At 42.0% G+C, this 19,164-nt stretch overlaps 1 protein-coding gene across 1 annotated transcript in view; it reads right to left on the bottom strand.

Moving 5' to 3' along the window:
- Positions 1-19,164, bottom strand: part of SNTB1 (syntrophin beta 1) — a 177,869-nt gene that overhangs the window by 58,541 nt on the left and 100,164 nt on the right. The window contains exon 4 of the mRNA XM_077809846.1: positions 13,426-13,633. Coding sequence (XP_077665972.1) covers positions 13,426-13,633 — 208 coding nt within the window. The remainder of the gene's footprint in view (positions 1-13,425; positions 13,634-19,164) is intronic.

Below are 19,164 nucleotides of genomic sequence, written 5' to 3'. Positions count from 1 at the left end.
ACTCTGCTCCAAAGGGAGCCATTGTGTGCGCCATCTGGAGGCAGAGAATTACGGAGAGTTCTCCTGTGAGGTGGTCCTAAACCCAGGCTCAGAGTAAAGATCTACTCTGACCCTCACTGTCACTGAGGCAGGGAACATGCCACAGTGAAGACTGTCTGACATGGAGGGACTGAGAATAGCATAAGCAAGTACACTCAGGCAAAAATAGCTCAGCAAAGCAGCAGTTGAGGGCCTTTGCTACATAAGGCAGGAGAGTCAAGTAAGCTATATAAGGCAGCAAACTGGAAGAGCCATGCTTTGATCTAGATGCATATTCGTCAGTCAACAAGCGTGCCCCATCTCTAACACACTTTAAAATGTTTTAGAGAAGCAACACAGGTACTGTGGTTAACAGTTTACATCACACTTTTTTAAACTTGAGTCTGCATTATGTGATAAATTAGTGACTGTACATTTGGTAACACTTATTGATCGGAGCTCAGCAAAGGGATAGGATACTCAGATAGGAACGCTGTTGAAAACAGCTTAGTTAAAGTGGCTCTCTTTTAGTGAGGACAGGGCTTAAGCCATTTCTGAAAATTACTCTGATCTGTGCTTCATGTGGGTAAGGTACACAAGACTGGGCACCACAGACCTATCTGTGATGAGTGTGGTCCCAGAGATGAAGCACAGACCTTGCTTCAGCCAAGTGATATTACTGAACATTTATATTTCAGTAATGCCTAGAAGCATCAGTCAGGTTGCACTAGGCCAGCATTTCTCAAATGCGGCCACCCAGGGCTTTGCTTGCGGCCACAGGCTCCTCGGCCGTGATTGGGGGGAGGGGAGAATAGGGGAGCAGCGGCCCTTCCCCCGGAGCCGCCAGCAGGGGTTGGGCCCTGCCAGCCTCTGCAGCCAGAAACACTGGAGGAGCAGGCAGCTGGTAAGAGTCCCCTACCTTCCTGGGCCCAGTGGAGCTCAGGCTTTAGTCCTGGGGTGGCAGGTTCTCATGGGGTGGCAGGCTCTGGTCAAGGGCCACAGGACTTCGGCCTGGACCCACTGCCTCCCCTAGCCCATCGCCTCTGGCCCCGCTGCTTTCTCCAGCCCCTCATGCATTGCCCTAGCCCCCGCTGCCTCACTACCCACCTCCCCATCCAGGGCTTAATTTGTCCCCCAGCTTGCCAGGGCTTTGTAAGTTTGCTGTGAAAAGTGATATTTGTATGTTTGTTAATATCACTTTTCACTGCCTCCCAGCTAGCTAGCAAGTCTGCTGCTGTGAAAAATGATATTAACAAACATACAAACATCACTTTTCATACCAGCAGACTTACTAGCTAGCAAGTCTTTAAAAAAAACCGCCACAAAAGACAAGAACATGCAAAGCATTTTACTTTTTTTTCTATTCTGTTTAGGTCCAGTAAAGAATATAAACTACTGTACATTGTTTGTATTATTGATTTAAAAAAAAACCCTTACATAAATAAATTACAATGATTTGGACATGTATATGTGAATATTTATGTTTTTCTGAAAGTTAATGAAGTATTTTAGGAAAAATTGTCAGAGAGGCCAGAGTTGTTGAGAGAACCCCTGCACTAGGCACTGTGATATGCACAGAAACTGTTAGCAGTAGTTTAATAAAGGGAGCTATATGCTACAGCTCCAGAGGATGAGAGTGAATGTGGAATTAGAAGGAACACTTCTCCTAAGATTCCTGCAGAGGCAGAGAGATACCCAGTTTCCTTCTGGCAGTTCTCTGCACCCGTTTCCACTGCTGTGCTCTCTCCAAGCGACGGGTCACAATTTCCTCTTTCAAAATAAATACTTGGTTTGTTCACAACTTTAAGTATATATTCAGAAGGCCAGACTGCCTTTTAATTTTTACTAAATGTCCCTGCAAATTCTGTGTGCATCCGAATGCATTCATACAAGAGACATATTAAAGATCATATGTCTCCTGGTCTGGAAAGTGTATAATTAAGCAAAGTATCACAAATGACATAACCCTAGAATAATGTTGTCCACCAGTGAAATGCAGCCTCCTCTGGGTCTGAAGCAACAGTACCACCAATGTGCAATATTTTAGGACAGGAATGAAGACTATTGCTGTAAATTAAGCCATAGGGAGAACTCAGAGCATACATAAGGTAATTACCTCTACTGGAATTTCACTAGGGCACTGGGACTAATTATGTAACCCTTGTGAAAAGTGCTGTTGGGGATATGTAGGGTCTGATTTTTAAACTCAGCCTGCCATTTTGCACTTGCAAGGCATTTAACTACTCACCTGTGCCCAAAACATCTATTGTGAGCCTAGATGTGCCCAGAATTAACTGCAGGAACAAATATGTCGGTGCAATTATCTTTGAGAACAAAACTCTACTTGCAAAAATGGAGGCCAACTTTAAAAATCAGGCCTTTGAATTTCTATTCCTCTTTTCCCCTCATCTCTTCCTTTCACTCACCTTCCTGTCCATTTTTTAAAAATATTAATCATGCCATTCATATCCATCTTCCCCCATTATCCCTCTATTTACCCTGTGCTACTTATCACTTCACTATTTGGTTTAGCTTTTATCATCATTTAGCTAAATAAATGATAGGCACAAGCATGGTAAGGATACCATATGTGTTGCCCAAATGAAGGAGAGAGTCCTGACAGTGTGCTTAATGTCTGCTCATTCTGGAGTCAGGTTTCAGAGTAACAGCCGTGTTAGTCTGTATTCGCAAAAAGAAAAGGAGTACTTGTGGCACCTTAGAGACTAACCAATTTATTTGAGCATGAGCTTTCGTGAGCTACAGCTCACTTCATCGGATGCATACTGTGGAAACTGGAGTCAGTTTCTCTAAATATATCCATCAATCAGGTAAACGAAAAACTACCAAAATCTGATCTTCTCAACACTGCTTCATCAGTGTGGATACATCTGTTCTAGGAAGGAACGCCATTGAATCTAGGAGAGGAAATTACTCTTCATGTTACTTCAGGTTTACGTCTTTCATAAGCAGAGACTGGTCATTATCCCAGACAATGCAGTCTGTTTATGTAATTGAGCACTGTGCTGTTCTGTTTTACGAAGCAAACAACCAAGTTCTGGAGTTAATAAGCTACAAAGTCAAGCAAAATGGGGCAACAGTAGAGCTCTCCCTGTTCTTATACAAGTGTTCAAAAATAAGTGATCCAGCCAGGATTTAAAAATCAGATTCTTGTTGGGGAAATATATAGGATTTTTCCATTTTTGTGAGATAAGTAGCAGGAGTTTTATTGTTGAGGTGATAGGGAGAGTGTATAATGCTGCAATGAGGTCATTATAGATGGGGTTTGTCCACTGACCATCTTCAAGGGCGTATGACATGACCTTCCCCTTTGATAACATTTTCACCAGATGCATGGAAGAGAATAAATGGACACAAATGATAATTAAAACAAATTCAGCAATATACCCAAGTCTTCTATGACAGTGATGTGATAAAGTGCACTTTGCATGTTCTGCAAACTTTTTTGGGAAGCACTTAGATGTTATAGAGATAGGATCAATAGAAAACTCTAAAATAGACAGCATATCATTTATCCAGGCGTAAAGCATGCTGATTGGTTAGAGGAATTATGGCATATTAGAAGTCAAAGGTCACTTTGGCATAAATGAAAAACACCACAGTGCTTTCTAGTGACTAGAGCAATGAGTTGGGAATCAGGAGCCTGGATTTTATTCCTGAATGTACCACTGGTTCCTAGTGTGACTTCACTTAAGTCCCTTCACCTCTGTGTACCATCTGTAAAATGGGGCTGCTTAAAGAACTGATTAGTCAAAATGTAGGGGGGTACAACCACAATACCATATATTTCAGAGTAACAGCCGTGTTAGTCTGTATTCGCAAAAAGAAAAGGAGTACTTGTGGCACCTTAGAGACTAACCAATTTATTTGAGCATGAGTGGTTAGTCTCTAAGGTGCCACAAGTACTCCTTTTCTTTTTGCGAATACCATATATTATCTTTCTATTCTAATGGTTTCTTAGCTTATCCTCTCTGGCATTAGATGGCTGAATAAATGAAGGTAGTTAAACCAAAGTACCTAAATAGATTATTTTAGGTTACATAAAATTGTTTTAACTACATTAAGGGTGTTTTTTTCAAACACATTTTATGCTTTTTTAATATCATGGTTATTCTAAGATCTCAAAAATGGTATCATATTTTCACTGAAGCTCCCCTTTTGTTCTTTAAAATTTACCAAGTCAGTACTGAAAATCCGTGACCACAATCCAGGAGTAGAGGAACTATCAATTCTGCTGCTGCCTGCTTGTTTCACTAACCAGAGTGTAAATAAATGCAAAGCAAATGGAACATGGAAATGTTTTCATTTGAAGTCCAAAAATGGGCTCACAGTAACTTTTGTGCCATTTGACTAAATCTTGTTTGCACAGCTTGCACGTTTCACAACCAGAGTGTTATGCTTCATTCCAAAGGATAAGAGAAAACAGGAAAACAGATAACAACACAGCACTCTCCAGTCCAGTACTGAAAGAGACAGCTGCGATAAAGGACATCTCACATATCTTAATTCCAGTACAGTGATATGGTTATCTGACTGCAGAGGAGTCTGAATGTTCTAGAATATATTAGCACACTTTTCATTTTGGAGATATCATTCACCAAAAAATAATTCCAATTCACTTTGCCAGTTAGGTGACTTCTTCTCCTTTTCCTCACTTGGGTATGTTCTCCTCTCACATCCAGCCACTGGATTTTGACAACAATAATCTGCCTGCTCTAGGCAGAGTTCTGTTAACATGTGCCAAATACTGGAGTCAAGATCCAGTGCGAGAATCTTCTCCTTTTTTTCGTTTCAAACATTATTAATATTATCAGGGACCTGCTAGCAACTCTTACATTTAAGTTGCCTAATGCATGCTATGACAAAGGATTCTTGAGACCTCTTCTTTGAGAAACATTAAACACTTCTATAGTTTGCAAGAGGCTTTTGATGTTTGATGCCCCCAGGCTACAAAAATGCATTTTCTAGGTCTGCATTTATAAGTTTTGCCAGCATAGCTATGTCAATTAGAGGTGTGATTTTTTAAAGACACTGCTATGCCAGCAAAAGTCCTGGTGTAGATGCAATAAAACCAGCAGGAAAAAAAGTGTGATTGCAAAAAGTTATTTTGCTTGCCAAACCAGAATAAGCTATACTGCCAAAAGCACTGTTTTCTGGTATAACTGTACAGATATACCAGCTAAACCTTTCAGCATAGAAAAGGCTTTCCCCCCAGGAAATTCTGTTCAGCTTTTGTTGAGATACAAACTGTTAAGTCACAATTTCCTATGCGGTATAGCTCTCTACTGCAAGAGATGGATTTTGCCCCATACTCCACTATTCTGTTCTTCCCACACTGAATCAAACTACCATAAGCATCCCTTTGCTTGCATGATTGACAGGAGAATACCACTCAGGAACACAGGTAAGAGAAGGTGGCCATTGACAAACAGATGGGACCAATGTACATACACACATGCAACCCAGGCCTGTCCAATTTCCTTACCTCATCCCCTAGGATCTGATATTACTGTCATTTAATTCACTGGCAAAACTCCCATTTACTTTAATGGAGCAGGATTGAGGTTTCAGTTCCCTTCATCTTGACGGAGCTCACTCCAGATCTTCTGAGTGAGACTGCTTAATCTGGTAGCTAAAACAATGAATTTTCTCTTGCCTGAGCTCATATCCTGCTTTCAGCGGTGGTATCTTCAGGTTTTTTGTAACTATCTAATTTCTTTACAGACTAAGCCCTTCCATACCAAACCATTTTCCCCTTCAATTCTTGCTTTATCTAAGGGTGGAATTACTGACATAAACATAGACAACATTTTAGACCAGAAGACTGTAAATATCAGCTACATACAATAAATAACACTCAGTCTCTTCATGTGCTGAGATACTTGTGCTAACTTCTAGTGGAAAGAAAATCACTGGCCACCTCCATACAGTGCAAACCTAGCAATAGGGACACATGCAAGACTGGATTATTGCAACTAGTTCCACCAGGCTGAACCAAGAGGTCATCCAAAAGCTGCAACTATTGGCTGTATGCAAAGGCCACCACCCTAAGCAGACCTGGCTGGCATGAGTACATCACACCAGGGTCTTATCCAATCAAATTCTGGGACTTGTTCAAGTTCTTCATCTTCTTTAAAGCTCTAAATAGGCAAGAACTCCTTTACCCTAGAACCATCTCTCTCTAAGGTTCTAGCATGCTTGCTATGCCCTGCTGGAAGAGTCTATGTTTTACCTTGTGGTGGTAGGGGAAATAGCATTGAGTGGAGGAACCACAATTATGGATGTGACAGATATGATAATATTCTGGATAAACCTTATGGAATTAAGTTTAAATAGTGGGGGAAACCATTGTATTGAAAATGCAAAAGGCTGTGTACTATTGTGGGATTCTACAGAATTTCTTTAAGAGGAAGGCAGGATTAACGCAATCTCTGGGGCATATTAGGAACTTCAAAGACTTTTGGGGGACACTACGTGTGAAGTGGATTTCCTAGGACATACTTGGGGATGAGGGGAATACAAATGACCCACCTCAAGTCCATCCTTTTGGAGCTACACTTTGAGCAGAGACCCACTGTCTGACTGATTACCTATTCAGTCTCTTCAAGGAGCCAAACTGCATAAATTAGTGACTGACAGAGTCATGGATTCGCAAAAAGAAAAGGAGTACTTGTGGCACACAGTATGCCAACATTTTTATGGCTGACTTAGAACAACGCTTCCTCAGCTCTCGTCCCCTAACGCCCCTACTCTACTTGCACTATATTGATGACATCATCATCTGGACCCATGGTAAAGAAGCTCTTGAGGAGTTCCACCATGATTTCAACAATTTCCATCCCACCATCAACCTCAGCCTGGTCCAGTCCACACAAGAGATCCACTTCCTGGACACTACAGTGCTAATAAACGATGGTCACATAAACACCACCCTATACCGGAAACCTACTGACCACTATTCCTACCTACATGCCTCCAGCTTTCACCCTGACCACACCACACGATCCATTGTTTACAGCCAAGCTCTGCGATACAACCGCATTTGCTCCAACCCCTCAGACAGAGACAAACACCTACAAGATCTCTATCAAGCATTCTTACAACTACAATACCCACCTGTGGAAGTGAAGAAACAGATTGATAGAGCCAGAAGAGTTCCCAGAAGTCACCTACTACAGGACAGGCCTGACAAAGAAAATAACAGAACGCCACTAGCCGTCACCTTCAGCCCCCAACTAAAACCCCTCCAACGCATTATTAAGGATCTACAACCTATCCTGAAAGATGACCCAACACTCTCACAAATCTTGGGAGACAGGCCAGTCCTTGCTTACAGACAGCCCCCACAACCTGAAGCAAATACTCACCAGCAACCACATACCACACAACAGAACCACTAACCCAGGAACCTATCCTTGCAACAAAGCCCATTGCCAACTGTGCCCACATATCTATTCAGGGGACACCATCACAGGGCCTAATAACATCAGCCACACTATCAGAGGCTCGTTCACCTGCACATCCACCAATGCCATCATGTGCCAGCAATGCCCCTCTGCCATGTACATTGGTCAAACTGGACAGTCTCTACGTAAAAGAATAAATGGACACAAATCAGTTGTCAAGAATTACAACATTCATAAACCAGTCGGAGAACACTTCAATCTCTCTGGTCACGCGATTACAGACATGAAAGTTGCGATATTACAACAGAAAAACTTCAAATCCAGACTCCAGCGAGAGACTGCTGATTTGGAATTCATTTGCAAATTGGATACAATTAACTTAGGCTTGAATAGAGACTGGGAGTGGCTAAGTCATTATGCAAGGTAACCTATTTCCCCTTGTTTTCCTACCCCCCCCCCAACCCCTTCCTCAGACGTTCTTGTTAAACCCTGGATTTGTGCTGGAAATGGCCCACCTTGATTATCATACACATTGTAAGGATAGTGATCACTTTAGATAAGCTATTACCAATAGGAGAGTGGGTTTGTTTGGGGTGGGGGGAGAAAACCTGGATTTGTGCTGGAAATGGCCCACCTTGATTATCATATACATTGTAAGGAGAGTGATCACTTTACATAAGCTATTACCAGCAGGAGAGTGGGGTGGAGGGAGAAAAAACCTTTTGTAGTGATAAACACCCATTTTTTCATGATTTGTGTGTATAAAAACAAACATCTTCTGTATTTTCCACAGTATGCATCCGATGAAGTGAACTGTAGCTCACGAAAGCTTATGCTCAAATAAATTGGTTAGTCTCTAAGGTGCCACAAGTACTCCTTTTCTTTTTGCGAATATAGACTAACACGGCTGTTACTCTGAAACCAGTCATGGATTGTTCTTGTTTGGAGGAAAGGGTGTGATGAACTTGAAACTGCAGGAAAATCCCTGGGTGGAGGTTGAAGAACTGCTCCTCCCAAAGCCCATGTTGCAGTTGGGGTGATCTCTGATAAGCTTATTAGCATGCACATAGGTTCTTTTATTATTTTTAAATATGTTTTCTCTGTCATGCTTTTACCTTAAGAATAAAAGGTGCATGCTTAGAAAGAACTGTGCAATAACTTATAAACTGCGGCAATAACACTGTGTACTATCTTGAAGCAGAGATGTGAAGCAAGCCTGCTTAAGGATATTGTCTTTTGCTGGAAACAACACAGTGAAGGTAGGGAACTGTTCAGCCTGGAAATACCCCACTTAGAAGGGAGAGATACACGGGTCTCAACTCAAAAGACAACTAGGGACCCAAAAAACTTATAGTGGGTACCCTTGCTGGACAATAGAGAGGGAAGAGAGGTGCAGTTGCCCTGAAATGTAACAATGGCACAGGATTCTTCAGAACAATCTGAGCTCAAATCTCACCAGCCTCTGAACACCTGGTAAGACACACCTGTCTAAACAAGCACTTCCCCAAATACCCATCAAGTAATGGCACCTGATGCAGAAAGAATCAAAGACAGCCCCTTTCACAGTGGTGTTGAGCCCCAGCAGAATACCTGAAAATAAACAACTCATTTCAATTCTGAACATGAGCTTAAAAGCACAGCTCTCAAGACAGGCAAAGTCAGAAGTATGGACACCTGGGGAAAAAAACAGGGGTGCAAATTTTAATGCCACTGAAAGACAATGGACACAGAGCTCTGGTAGAGGGACAAAATGGAAATATGGCAATGACATTATTAAAAGTGTCCCTCTAGTATAATCACATTTAGTATGTGTGTAAAGGTCCCCCCAGGTAGGAATTTCTTTTATGTATTATTCTGCCACTAAAAGGCTCTTAATAAGGGGCATGAAAAAGGAGAGGGACTGTAAGGACTAACCATCATCGTACCCTCCTGCTCACTATACTTGCTAATCCCCTGGATCTGACTGATTAAAGAAAAAAATGAGAGGGTAGAAACTTACATACTGGGTAATGTATACACTTCCTTGCAAGCTGATACTTGATATTGGAGTTAATACCAGAAAAGCATAAAGAATGTCTGACTAATAAATCCTTAAGCCAATGTGGTATGTTTCAGAACCCATTCTCCCAATACAGTCAAGTGCAGGAAAAATTGGGATGGGCACCTCTGTAACCATTGTGTCTGGCTGCTTTTCTTCCAACAGCTTGGAGTCTGCCGTGAGTGACTTTAGTTCCTAAATGTGTCCCAAAATCCTTTGCAGCAGTGTTTCAAAAGATCAACTATACCTATTAAAGTGCACCTAAAACCCCTACTGTTCAGCACTGAGCAGAGACATGCCTTTGGAGTGGAAAATTCATGCCAGAGATGAAAGATTCAGGATTGGCTTTTTGATAAGTGGCTGCAGTGGTCCCAGAAGAATTCTGGCAGTGTGCAATTAGATGTAGCACCCTAGATGTCCACCTACTTATTTTAATATTGCCCTACCTAAGCCAGGATTTCTAATGCCTCTATTATTTACAGTAAAAGAAAGGCTGAAGTTAAAAGCTAAATTCCGTGCACGGACACGAAATACTCTAGTGCAAGTGTAGAACAACCCCAGCAATCGCATTGGCATTTCAATGGGATTACATTTTACATCCCTACAACCACCAGAAAAATTCATCATGATTAATGTCATAGTGAATGCTAACCACAATATGAGGATTTGCTACAAATTATAAAGTGGTGTCATAAATGCTCTCAATGGTTATAGACTAAAGAGAGCTTTCCTAAAGAGAGCTCAGATTTCTTCCCACAAGGGTCCACGGAAAAGTTACAGACCTGTCACAAATGTAAGGAAAGCAGAAAAAAAAACACTGAGATGAGTCAGGTACACATAATGTAACTAATGGGCTTCATTTGATCATGTGGGAACACCATGTTGTGTTTCCTCCCCCCATGGACAAGTGGCAATTGAAACAGAGAGGCGATTCCCTTTCATGGAAGGACAGATAGTACTGCTGCTGGCCTCCCCAAGGCACTTTAACCGGCTGGAAATAGCTTTAAGTTCTGACCAGGGCTCCACAGGAGTAATTCTGCCAGAGAGGGTGCCCAGGGTATGTGCTGAATTCAGCTCCTCGTCCAGGTACCCTGACGCCTCCCACTTTCTGGTTTCACCAACCAACTCCTGACTGGGATTGTAGGAAGCCTGCACCATGGTGCCCTCACCTTCCAAGTCAGCTTTCTGAAACCAGGGATCTGCAGCTTGCATCCCGGTGACAAAATAAAACCAAGCTGATTTACTTTATATTGTACATACCCTTTATTTCCCCTTCTAAATGGGCTCCCACAATAAAGTGGTTAGAAGATTTTTGACTTCTCACCATTACTACTGTACACAGCTGAGTGGATAGGTTGGTGTGAAAACATGTTTACTTTTCAAAGAAAACACCTCTTAAAATCTATCAATGCTAATTCTTCATTTTAGCTATTCTAAAGATACAGAAATCAGTACACACAGCCAAATCCTGGCCCCATTAAAGTCAATGCAAATGTTGCCATTTTGGTGCCGGTCCACAATGAACACTAACATTTGATGCAAGATTTTGAGAGCCACGTGAAGGGGTTCCGCTCACTGCAGGAGCACCTCCTTGTGGTTAGATCTGGGAAATAGTTCTTGCCCCATCTGGCGCCCCCTTCCATCTGCTACTCATGCCGACCTCTCTGTGACTCAGGGTTCTTTCTCTTCATGACTTGGCCCACTGGCCAAGGTCACTACCTAGACCCCTCCCTTCAAGGGCAAGAAAGGTCCCATCAGACAACTATCCATATGCCGTCTCAGGCAGTCTTCTGTTCCAACTCCAGGTCCTGTGCCACTTTGCCAGTGGCTGGTAAGAGAACCTGGGCTCACCTGCTACTCTGGGTTCCAGCCCGGGACCTGATGACTAGTAATCTCTGTCTGTTCAGTCTCAGACCCTGTTGCTCTTTCCCCCTAGGCTCTTTCCTACCCCACCTCTCTATCTCCGGGTTTACCCCTGGAGTTTCTTTGGCTCTCCATGGCTATTTCACTCCTCTAGGTCTCTTGTAAGTCTCCCGAATCCAGGGCAGGACCCCACAGCTTACTCTCCTCCTTGTCCCTGGTCAACTCCCTTTCCCTCTAGAGAGTGACTGCAGACCTCATCCCTGCCACCTCTTCCTGCTCTCACCTCCTAGCTCTCCCAGCTCCTCCCTCAGCTGGACGTCATCTACCATTAGGCCCTCTTAGTCCCTGGTTCCCCTCAAGGTGCAGCATCTAAAGAACTGACCCCTCCTGACCCACATTAACCTGCCCAGAGCTTGTGGAGGGTAGACACCCCATCACATGACATGAAGAAAGCAAGAGGACCGCATGTAATTATGTAAGATTATATGGTGACTGCGAGGAAGAGGCCAGACGGCAGATGCTTTTCCTTACTGAATGAGGAAACACTGGGTTCGGTTTATGAAAATATACACTCAGTAATCATTTTAATGAGAACAAGAACAAGCTGCATTTACACAGCACCTTTGATCCTGAAGGATTCGCAAATGGATTCAATCACAAGAGAAATCAATTGCCCACCAGTGCAATGCAGCCCCCACTTTCGGGTGGAATATGGAAGCTATTTTGTGCCAGTATCACTGCATAAAATGTCAGTGTATTTTCAGAATGGGTGCTCATCTCTTCTTTATTTAAATGCTAGCACGTGTCCACAGTGTGCTCTACTGCACACCTGCTGTACTGCTAGGGAACTGTCTGCAATTTCACAACTCTCCTTTATTTTAATCCTATTATGTGGTGATGCTGATCACAAATGCTTGAAAGGCACTCTGCAATGTACTCTGGGAGCATGCAAAATATGATGCTTTAAAGTGACCTTGTAACCTGCTCATCTTTAACATGCATATTCACTTTAAGCCTATCGATAGACCACTGCAAGGTGTGTAAATGTTCTAATGAAGAACAGCTACATTCAACTAGGATTGGGAGACAATCTCCTGTTCTGAAGAATACAGGCCTAGCACATAGAGGTGTATGCCTTCAAAATGGGGCTACATACTCACAGATGATAATAAAACTTTTCATGCCCAATAAGTATTGGTGTTTTGCCTCTTCTTCGGGGAGATGATTCGGATATACAGAATAGCCAAACATATTCTGTGTTCAAAGAGCTTATAAAAATGAGTGGGGAAAAGGGAGGCTCCCCTGTCAAGCCCAAAGCTGCGAACTGTAAATTTCAACATTAAAATTCATTAATGAGGTTCAGCAGTTCTAAGAAAGGGCCCTATTCTATTATGGTGAAATTCAACCCAAAATGTTATGTGATATATAGGCCTCAGTCTGGCTCTCTACAGGGTGAGCTTCACCTTAAAATAAACAGCAGGGTTAACCATCATGGACTTCTGCTGACTTTTCTAACCTTGGATGGAGCTGGGAAAGGTATCTGAAAATTTTTTGCATCCTTTGCCTCATTATGAGGCACTAATACACCACACGTGCTGCTGAGGAAATTGTGTGTCTTTTTAAGGACACTGTAAATCAATATCCCAGCACTGCTAGTGGAACCAGTCAGAGCACACAAGCTCTTAGAGCGTAAAGTTGATTTCTGGAGCTCTGACACTGAAATAATGTTGGATCTGTTCCTGTGCGTGCCTGGATTTTCTTCTCACTACATCAAAGGTTCTCAAACTGCGGCCCATGGACCACCAAAGGTCTTCCTGGTGTATGCAGATTTTAACATTTGAGAGCCAAGCAGTGGGAGACAGAAAGGTTGGGATGGGAGGCAAGCCCCTAAGAGGAGCTGGTTACTAAATGGTCTGCAGAAGCAGAGAGTCTGGGAACCACTGTGTTAGATAAGATACCACAGGTCAGAGCAGGCACAATCAGAGGCCTTTGTAAAAGCTAAATAAAAACAAATATCTGATTCAGCCTCTACTTACAGACATCCAGAGAGCTTTGAAATGAAAAAGAAAATATGTTCATTACCTTTTCTGCAAGCCAGCCTAGATGCCTAATCTCTCGACTTCCAGCGATCCCGGTTTTACCCAGCTGGTCTTTCACCTCTGAAATCACCCTAGGAATAAGGTCACTCGCACTGGAGTGGATAGCATTGAACCAGGCCTGGGCTGTGGCTGAATCCTTACTCCTTAGAACCACAGTGTGCTTGGCATCAGGGGAATGGACTTCAAGAAGCCTAGAAAAATGGGAGGGAAAATATTACTTTCACTCCCCAAAACTTGGGGTAACTAATTGACTAAATATACTAAGCTGTTTTACAATAAAGCAATTGAGTTAAAAGGACATCAGCAAGGTCTTAAACTAAACTTACCTTTACCGTTGTTTAATTTAATAGTATTCCCGTTAAGGATTTCAGCTCTGGTGAGGTTAGTAGTTGTTGCTCCTTTGAAATACTGATCCTTAAAGGTGACTTGCAGGGCTAGACCCTGTCCCATACTTGGAACTTCAGTGGGAGTTCCAAGCACGGAGTGGCTAGGTTAGAAGGGACATTCATTTGTTACTTAAAACATATCTTCTTGTTTTTCAGGTCCCAGGAATTTCCACCCTGCTGTGATCATTACCTCCTGCCTGATCCGATGACCCAGCAAGCATTATGCTCATGACATGATGCCCACCATGAAACCCTGATGGAGACTAGAATGTATCGATAAGGGTAGGCAACTCCCTTCTTTTTCCAGTATTACAGAGTTTCCTGCATTGATCAATACACCTGTTATAAGCCGTACAGAACAGTGCAACAAAGAAATAAACCCCCCACCAACTGATCATATATAATGTGGCTTAAACAGAGTTCCATTGTGAGTTTGAGGTCACCATTAAGCAGAGCCAGCAGCCTGCACTGATTCAGATTTCGTGGGAAGTAAAGCAACAAATGTTCTGAATGCTCCCTTTAGACCCTGTTCACACAGAACGGGAATGCGTTAGTTATAACCATATCAAACAATGGTTCTTGCTAGCAGCGTCCTGTTATGGTTTCCCTGACTAGCATGTAGACGGGTACTTTTTCCTGAGAACCATGCCCCACAAACCATGATGTGGGTTGCCACCTGTAGTTTCAAAGTACAGTTTAACACAGTTTTCTAGCAAAAGAGAAATATCCTCTCCACGCTGGTCATGGGAACAGTGCCAAAAACATTACTAGCAACAACTGCTTTCAATGTGGGCTGTGTCTCATACAGCTCTGCTCCCAGGGTGGACAGAGCCTTAGATATGAAATGGGGGGGAACTGTGTGTGCACACACATTTTTCAGTTAACTTTGTAGGCCACTTTTTATGCCCCCCTATCAGAACCAAAATAAGTTAAAGCGTGGCCCAGCTGTGACAAGAGTGTGTGAAAATGGCACTGTGGGCATCCATATTTATTGTCTCTGTGACTCCATATTGTATTTGCTATTTATAATACAAATAATAAGACTTCCTCGCCTAAATTCCATCTTTGTAAATTCATTACCTGAGATCAGAGAGTCAAGTTGTATACTTCCTGGTTTGAACCTCATTGCTGTAAGCTCTTTTGTGAAAGGCCAGTCTGTTTCTATTTCTGTGTGTACAGTGCCTAGTACAGTGGAGGCCCTCTCCTTGTTTGGGGCTGCCAGGCAATAAGGTAATACTCATACATACATCATTACGAATATCCTGAAATTTGGAGCTTAGTTAACAATTCTGCTGATGTACAAGTCAGAGCAGAATCCAACTTACTTTCCCATAGCTGAGTTAGCACTATAGGGTTGACAGCAATCATTACACTTTTTTGGAGGAAGGGGGAGCGAGAAGGGGTGGGTGTGTGGTCCTGCAAGTCCCTCAATGCCAACTGGGCCCACCATACTGTAATTCATGTCAGGCCTGACACATGTTATGACAGTGTGTTGGAAGTAATGAGTGTATCTAAAAGGTGTCATGTAAGGTATATGTAAATTGGTGACATGCTGGTCTTAAAAATCATTGTATGATGTTTGTGTGAGTTGTGTATAAGGAAAGCTGGAAATATGTTCTTAAAATGTGTTTGGGAGGCAGTGCATAAACCCAGCCTGCCCCAGATGAAGGAATATTGTTGTACCGGCCTGACTGGTTTGGTCACATGCAAAGGACAATGAAAATACATTTACATATAAGGTAAATATAGCCATCAAGCTAACAAGCAATCACAGAATACCACGGTTGGAAGGGACCTCAGGAGGTCATCTAGTCCAACCCCCTGCTCAAAGCAGGATGAATCCCCAATTTTTGCCCCAAATGGCCCCCTCAAGGATTGGGCTCACAACCCTGGGTTTAGCAGGCCAATGCTCAAACCACTGAGCTATCCCTCAATGGAGAAGATAGTTTAGTGATCATGCCAAGGGACAGAATCTGCACCCCAGGAATCCTTCCTGGCTCTTGAGGCAAAGACAGTGGACTTTGGGAAATATAAGGGGAGCAAAAACTTAGGGGACATAGTGTACAGTACCCTCTGAAAGTTGGATCCCCTAGCGTGGAGAGCTAGAGATCGTAACTTGATATAAGAAAGAAAACTATTTAGGCAAAGATTGTAACGTGTTAATTTTAAGATTTAGTCACTAGAAACCATGTTTTGTTTTGTTTGTAACCATACCGGTCTCTTTTTCTCTTCCTTACATTGCTGGTTTTTATTTAATAAACTTATTCTAGTTTTACTATAAACCATCTCAGTGCTGTTTTATACTGAAGTAAGTGTGAGCCTTCAGCTAACCTAATCAGCTGGAGAGCACACTGTCTTTGGAGGCAGTGAACTTAATTTCTGCGAGTGTCACAGTGAGAGGGAATGGACACTGCAGAGACACATCTCTGGGGAACTCGGGTTAACTGATCCTTACCTGCAAGGCAAGGTTTAAACTGGCAGAGTCTCGAGGAGTTTGCTGGTGAGGAAGATAGACCCGTGGGTGGGGGGGGCGGGGGCGGGAGAGAATCCAATCTCCAGCAATGCACACCTCTGTCTCAGCAAGAATGAAATGCAATGGCTTACAGTTCTGAGTGGCAAGAACAGAATGTCACAGGATGTCACTGAAGTCAGCAGATCCCATTCTAAATGCCAAGATTTTCAAAAACTGGAGACTAAAGTTAGGTTCCCAAATCAGTATTTTAGGTACCTAAATACTTTTCTTTTCAATAGTGCGGAGCACCTAGTCGCTCCTACTTTTCTCAATGAGAGTTGTTGGGAGCTCAGCACTTTTGCAAAAAAATCAAGCCACTTATTTAAAATTCCTAAATATATATATATTTCAGACCCTAACGTTATTCCTATTTTAATAATCTTGACCAAAGCATGCAGAACTGTTAAGAAAATGACACTTTTGCAAATTCACTCACCTGATCATGGATGGAAGAAAGAAAGAAAGAAAGAAGACTTTGGTTATCACTTTATCCATTCATGTCTAGTGGGTTTATAACTATTGTAAACTGTTTTCTTCTTTTAATCCAAATCTGATATCCATGTGCTATATCCGACTGAGGTTAATAGGAACAAGATCTGGCTCTACTGAGACTTAGATTTTAAATAATAATATTTAGTTCTTGTATAGTGCTTTTCATCACTAGATTTCAAAGCACTTTACAAAGTATTATTATCCCCATTTCACAGATTGGCGAAGGAACTGAGGCACAGAGAGCTGATGTGATTTGCCCAACGTCACCCAGCAGGCCGCTGACAAAACTGGGAACAGAATCCAGTGCTCTCGCCACTAGACCACACTGTCCTCCATTTTAATGATTCTTCTAAGGAGAAGCATTATGTTGGAACAAGACTTGTATAGCGCTCCTTGTAACAAAAGTTAATGTTCAGCTTGATCTTATGAAACAATGCTTTTTGCAAAAATGTTACAGTACAAAATCTTTAAAAGAACCCCCAAACGTACTGTGCAAAAAACAAAACATTGTGCAAGCACTGTAATGGGAGACTGTTTTCAGTTACAATGAAATTCATGGCAAGTTTGTGTTTGGTTCTTTTTAAGTTAATTTGCAGCAATGTTTGGTTTAAAACTAAATTCCCCATGGATAAAGAACTTCCAAATGATAATATGAATCCGTGCCATTTTGAATTAGCAGCCTGAATGATATCTGTGACTTTAATGAATAGGTATTTTAAACACACAAACATATAACTTGCTATGTTTGCCCCCCCAGTTTTTTTTCCTTGACTGCATCTCTTTAAAGTGTATGTCTAAAATAGCTATATTCCTTTTCCCTTCCATCAGCTGGGTCAAGATGCAAATACAACAACATATAAATCGATTCCTTCAGTTTCTTGGCAAAAGACATCAATTTAGTTCTTCATATCCTAATCATCATGAGCATTTAGAGGGTTTATCCCCAATAATTCCTTTAATTGAATCAAAATAATCAAATGCTGTTACAATTTGGCATCATGCAATACATTTAATGGAAAAATTTGCGAAGTATCATCTGTCAATGATTTTTTGATAGGGGTTATTTTTAGGAAAGGTGATTACACCCAGTTTCTTGTAAACTGCCTGTCAGACACCAAAGCTTGATGGTGATGTACTAACAACTGCAAATGGCTACATTACTCTTCACCACATGACAGGAAGATGGAGCAACATATACTGTGCTTTTTAAAGTAATTTCAGAACTGAGGAAAGATGATGTGTTGACAGTGATGACAACTGAACCCTTCTATCCACAGAAATGATTCGCATGGTAAGTAACAACGCAAGTTTAGTGCCCCACCCCCACCCCCACCCCACCGCCCTTGTGGCCAGTTCACATAAGAAGATGAGAGTTTACTATCGCTACCAACTATTTACTCCTTCTGCTCCATCAGCCAGGACTCATGATTTTATGCTGGAAGTCCAGAGACAAAATCTTGCAGTTAGCCTGAATGAGGGTCATAACAAGAGCTGTGTAAATAACTGATTTTTTTTGGTTTGCTGGCAGTTCGAAAAATAAAATAAAATAAAAATGAAATAGTTGGGTTGAAGCAAAACTGATATTTTTTCTGAATTTTCAGCAAGTCAGAAAAAATTCATTTAGTTTCTGTGCATTTTTAACCCTTGTTTTTTTAAAGCAAAGAATATGAGAGGTTACATTCATAGAGGAGGGGGAGGTTTACAACCCTACACCCTCTCCAGCCGCTAGGTACCTAAGCCCTTTCTCAAAAAAAACCAAACAACCAGGAGAAGGAGGTGCTCTCCCCAATAACTTTTAGCCCAGTGGTTAGGGCACTCCCGTGGGATGTGAAAGACCTAGGTTTGAAACACTGCACTGGAGCAGTGACTGGAACCCAGGTGTTCTTCTTTCCATGTGGATGCCCTACTCACCAGATTAGTGTTGTTCTCGCTCTGACCCAATGACTGTTCAAGTATTATCCAATCTATAAAAAGGGAAATAAGGACAACCTGGGGAATTACAGACCAGTCAGCTTAACTTCTGTACTCGGAAAGATAATGGAGTAAATAATTAACAAATCAATTTGCAAACATTTAGAAGAAAATAAGGTAATAAGTAACAGTCAGCAGGGATTTGTCAAGAACAAATTGTGTCAAACCAACCTGATAGCTTTCTTTGACAGGGTAACAAACCTTGTGGATAGTGGGTAAGTGGTACATGTGGTATATCTTGACATTAGTAAAGCTTTTGATACTGTCTCGCATAACCTGCTCATAAACAAACTAGGAAAATGCAACTTAGCTGGAACTACTATAAGGTGGATGCAAAACTGGCTGGAAAACCGTTCCCAGA

Source organism: Eretmochelys imbricata, chromosome 2 (assembly GCF_965152235.1).
Source record: "Eretmochelys imbricata isolate rEreImb1 chromosome 2, rEreImb1.hap1, whole genome shotgun sequence".
Lineage (NCBI taxonomy): Eukaryota > Metazoa > Chordata > Testudines > Cheloniidae > Eretmochelys > Eretmochelys imbricata.
The sequence above is the reverse complement of the archived record's forward strand: the minus strand, read 5'-3'. Positions and strand labels throughout refer to the sequence as shown.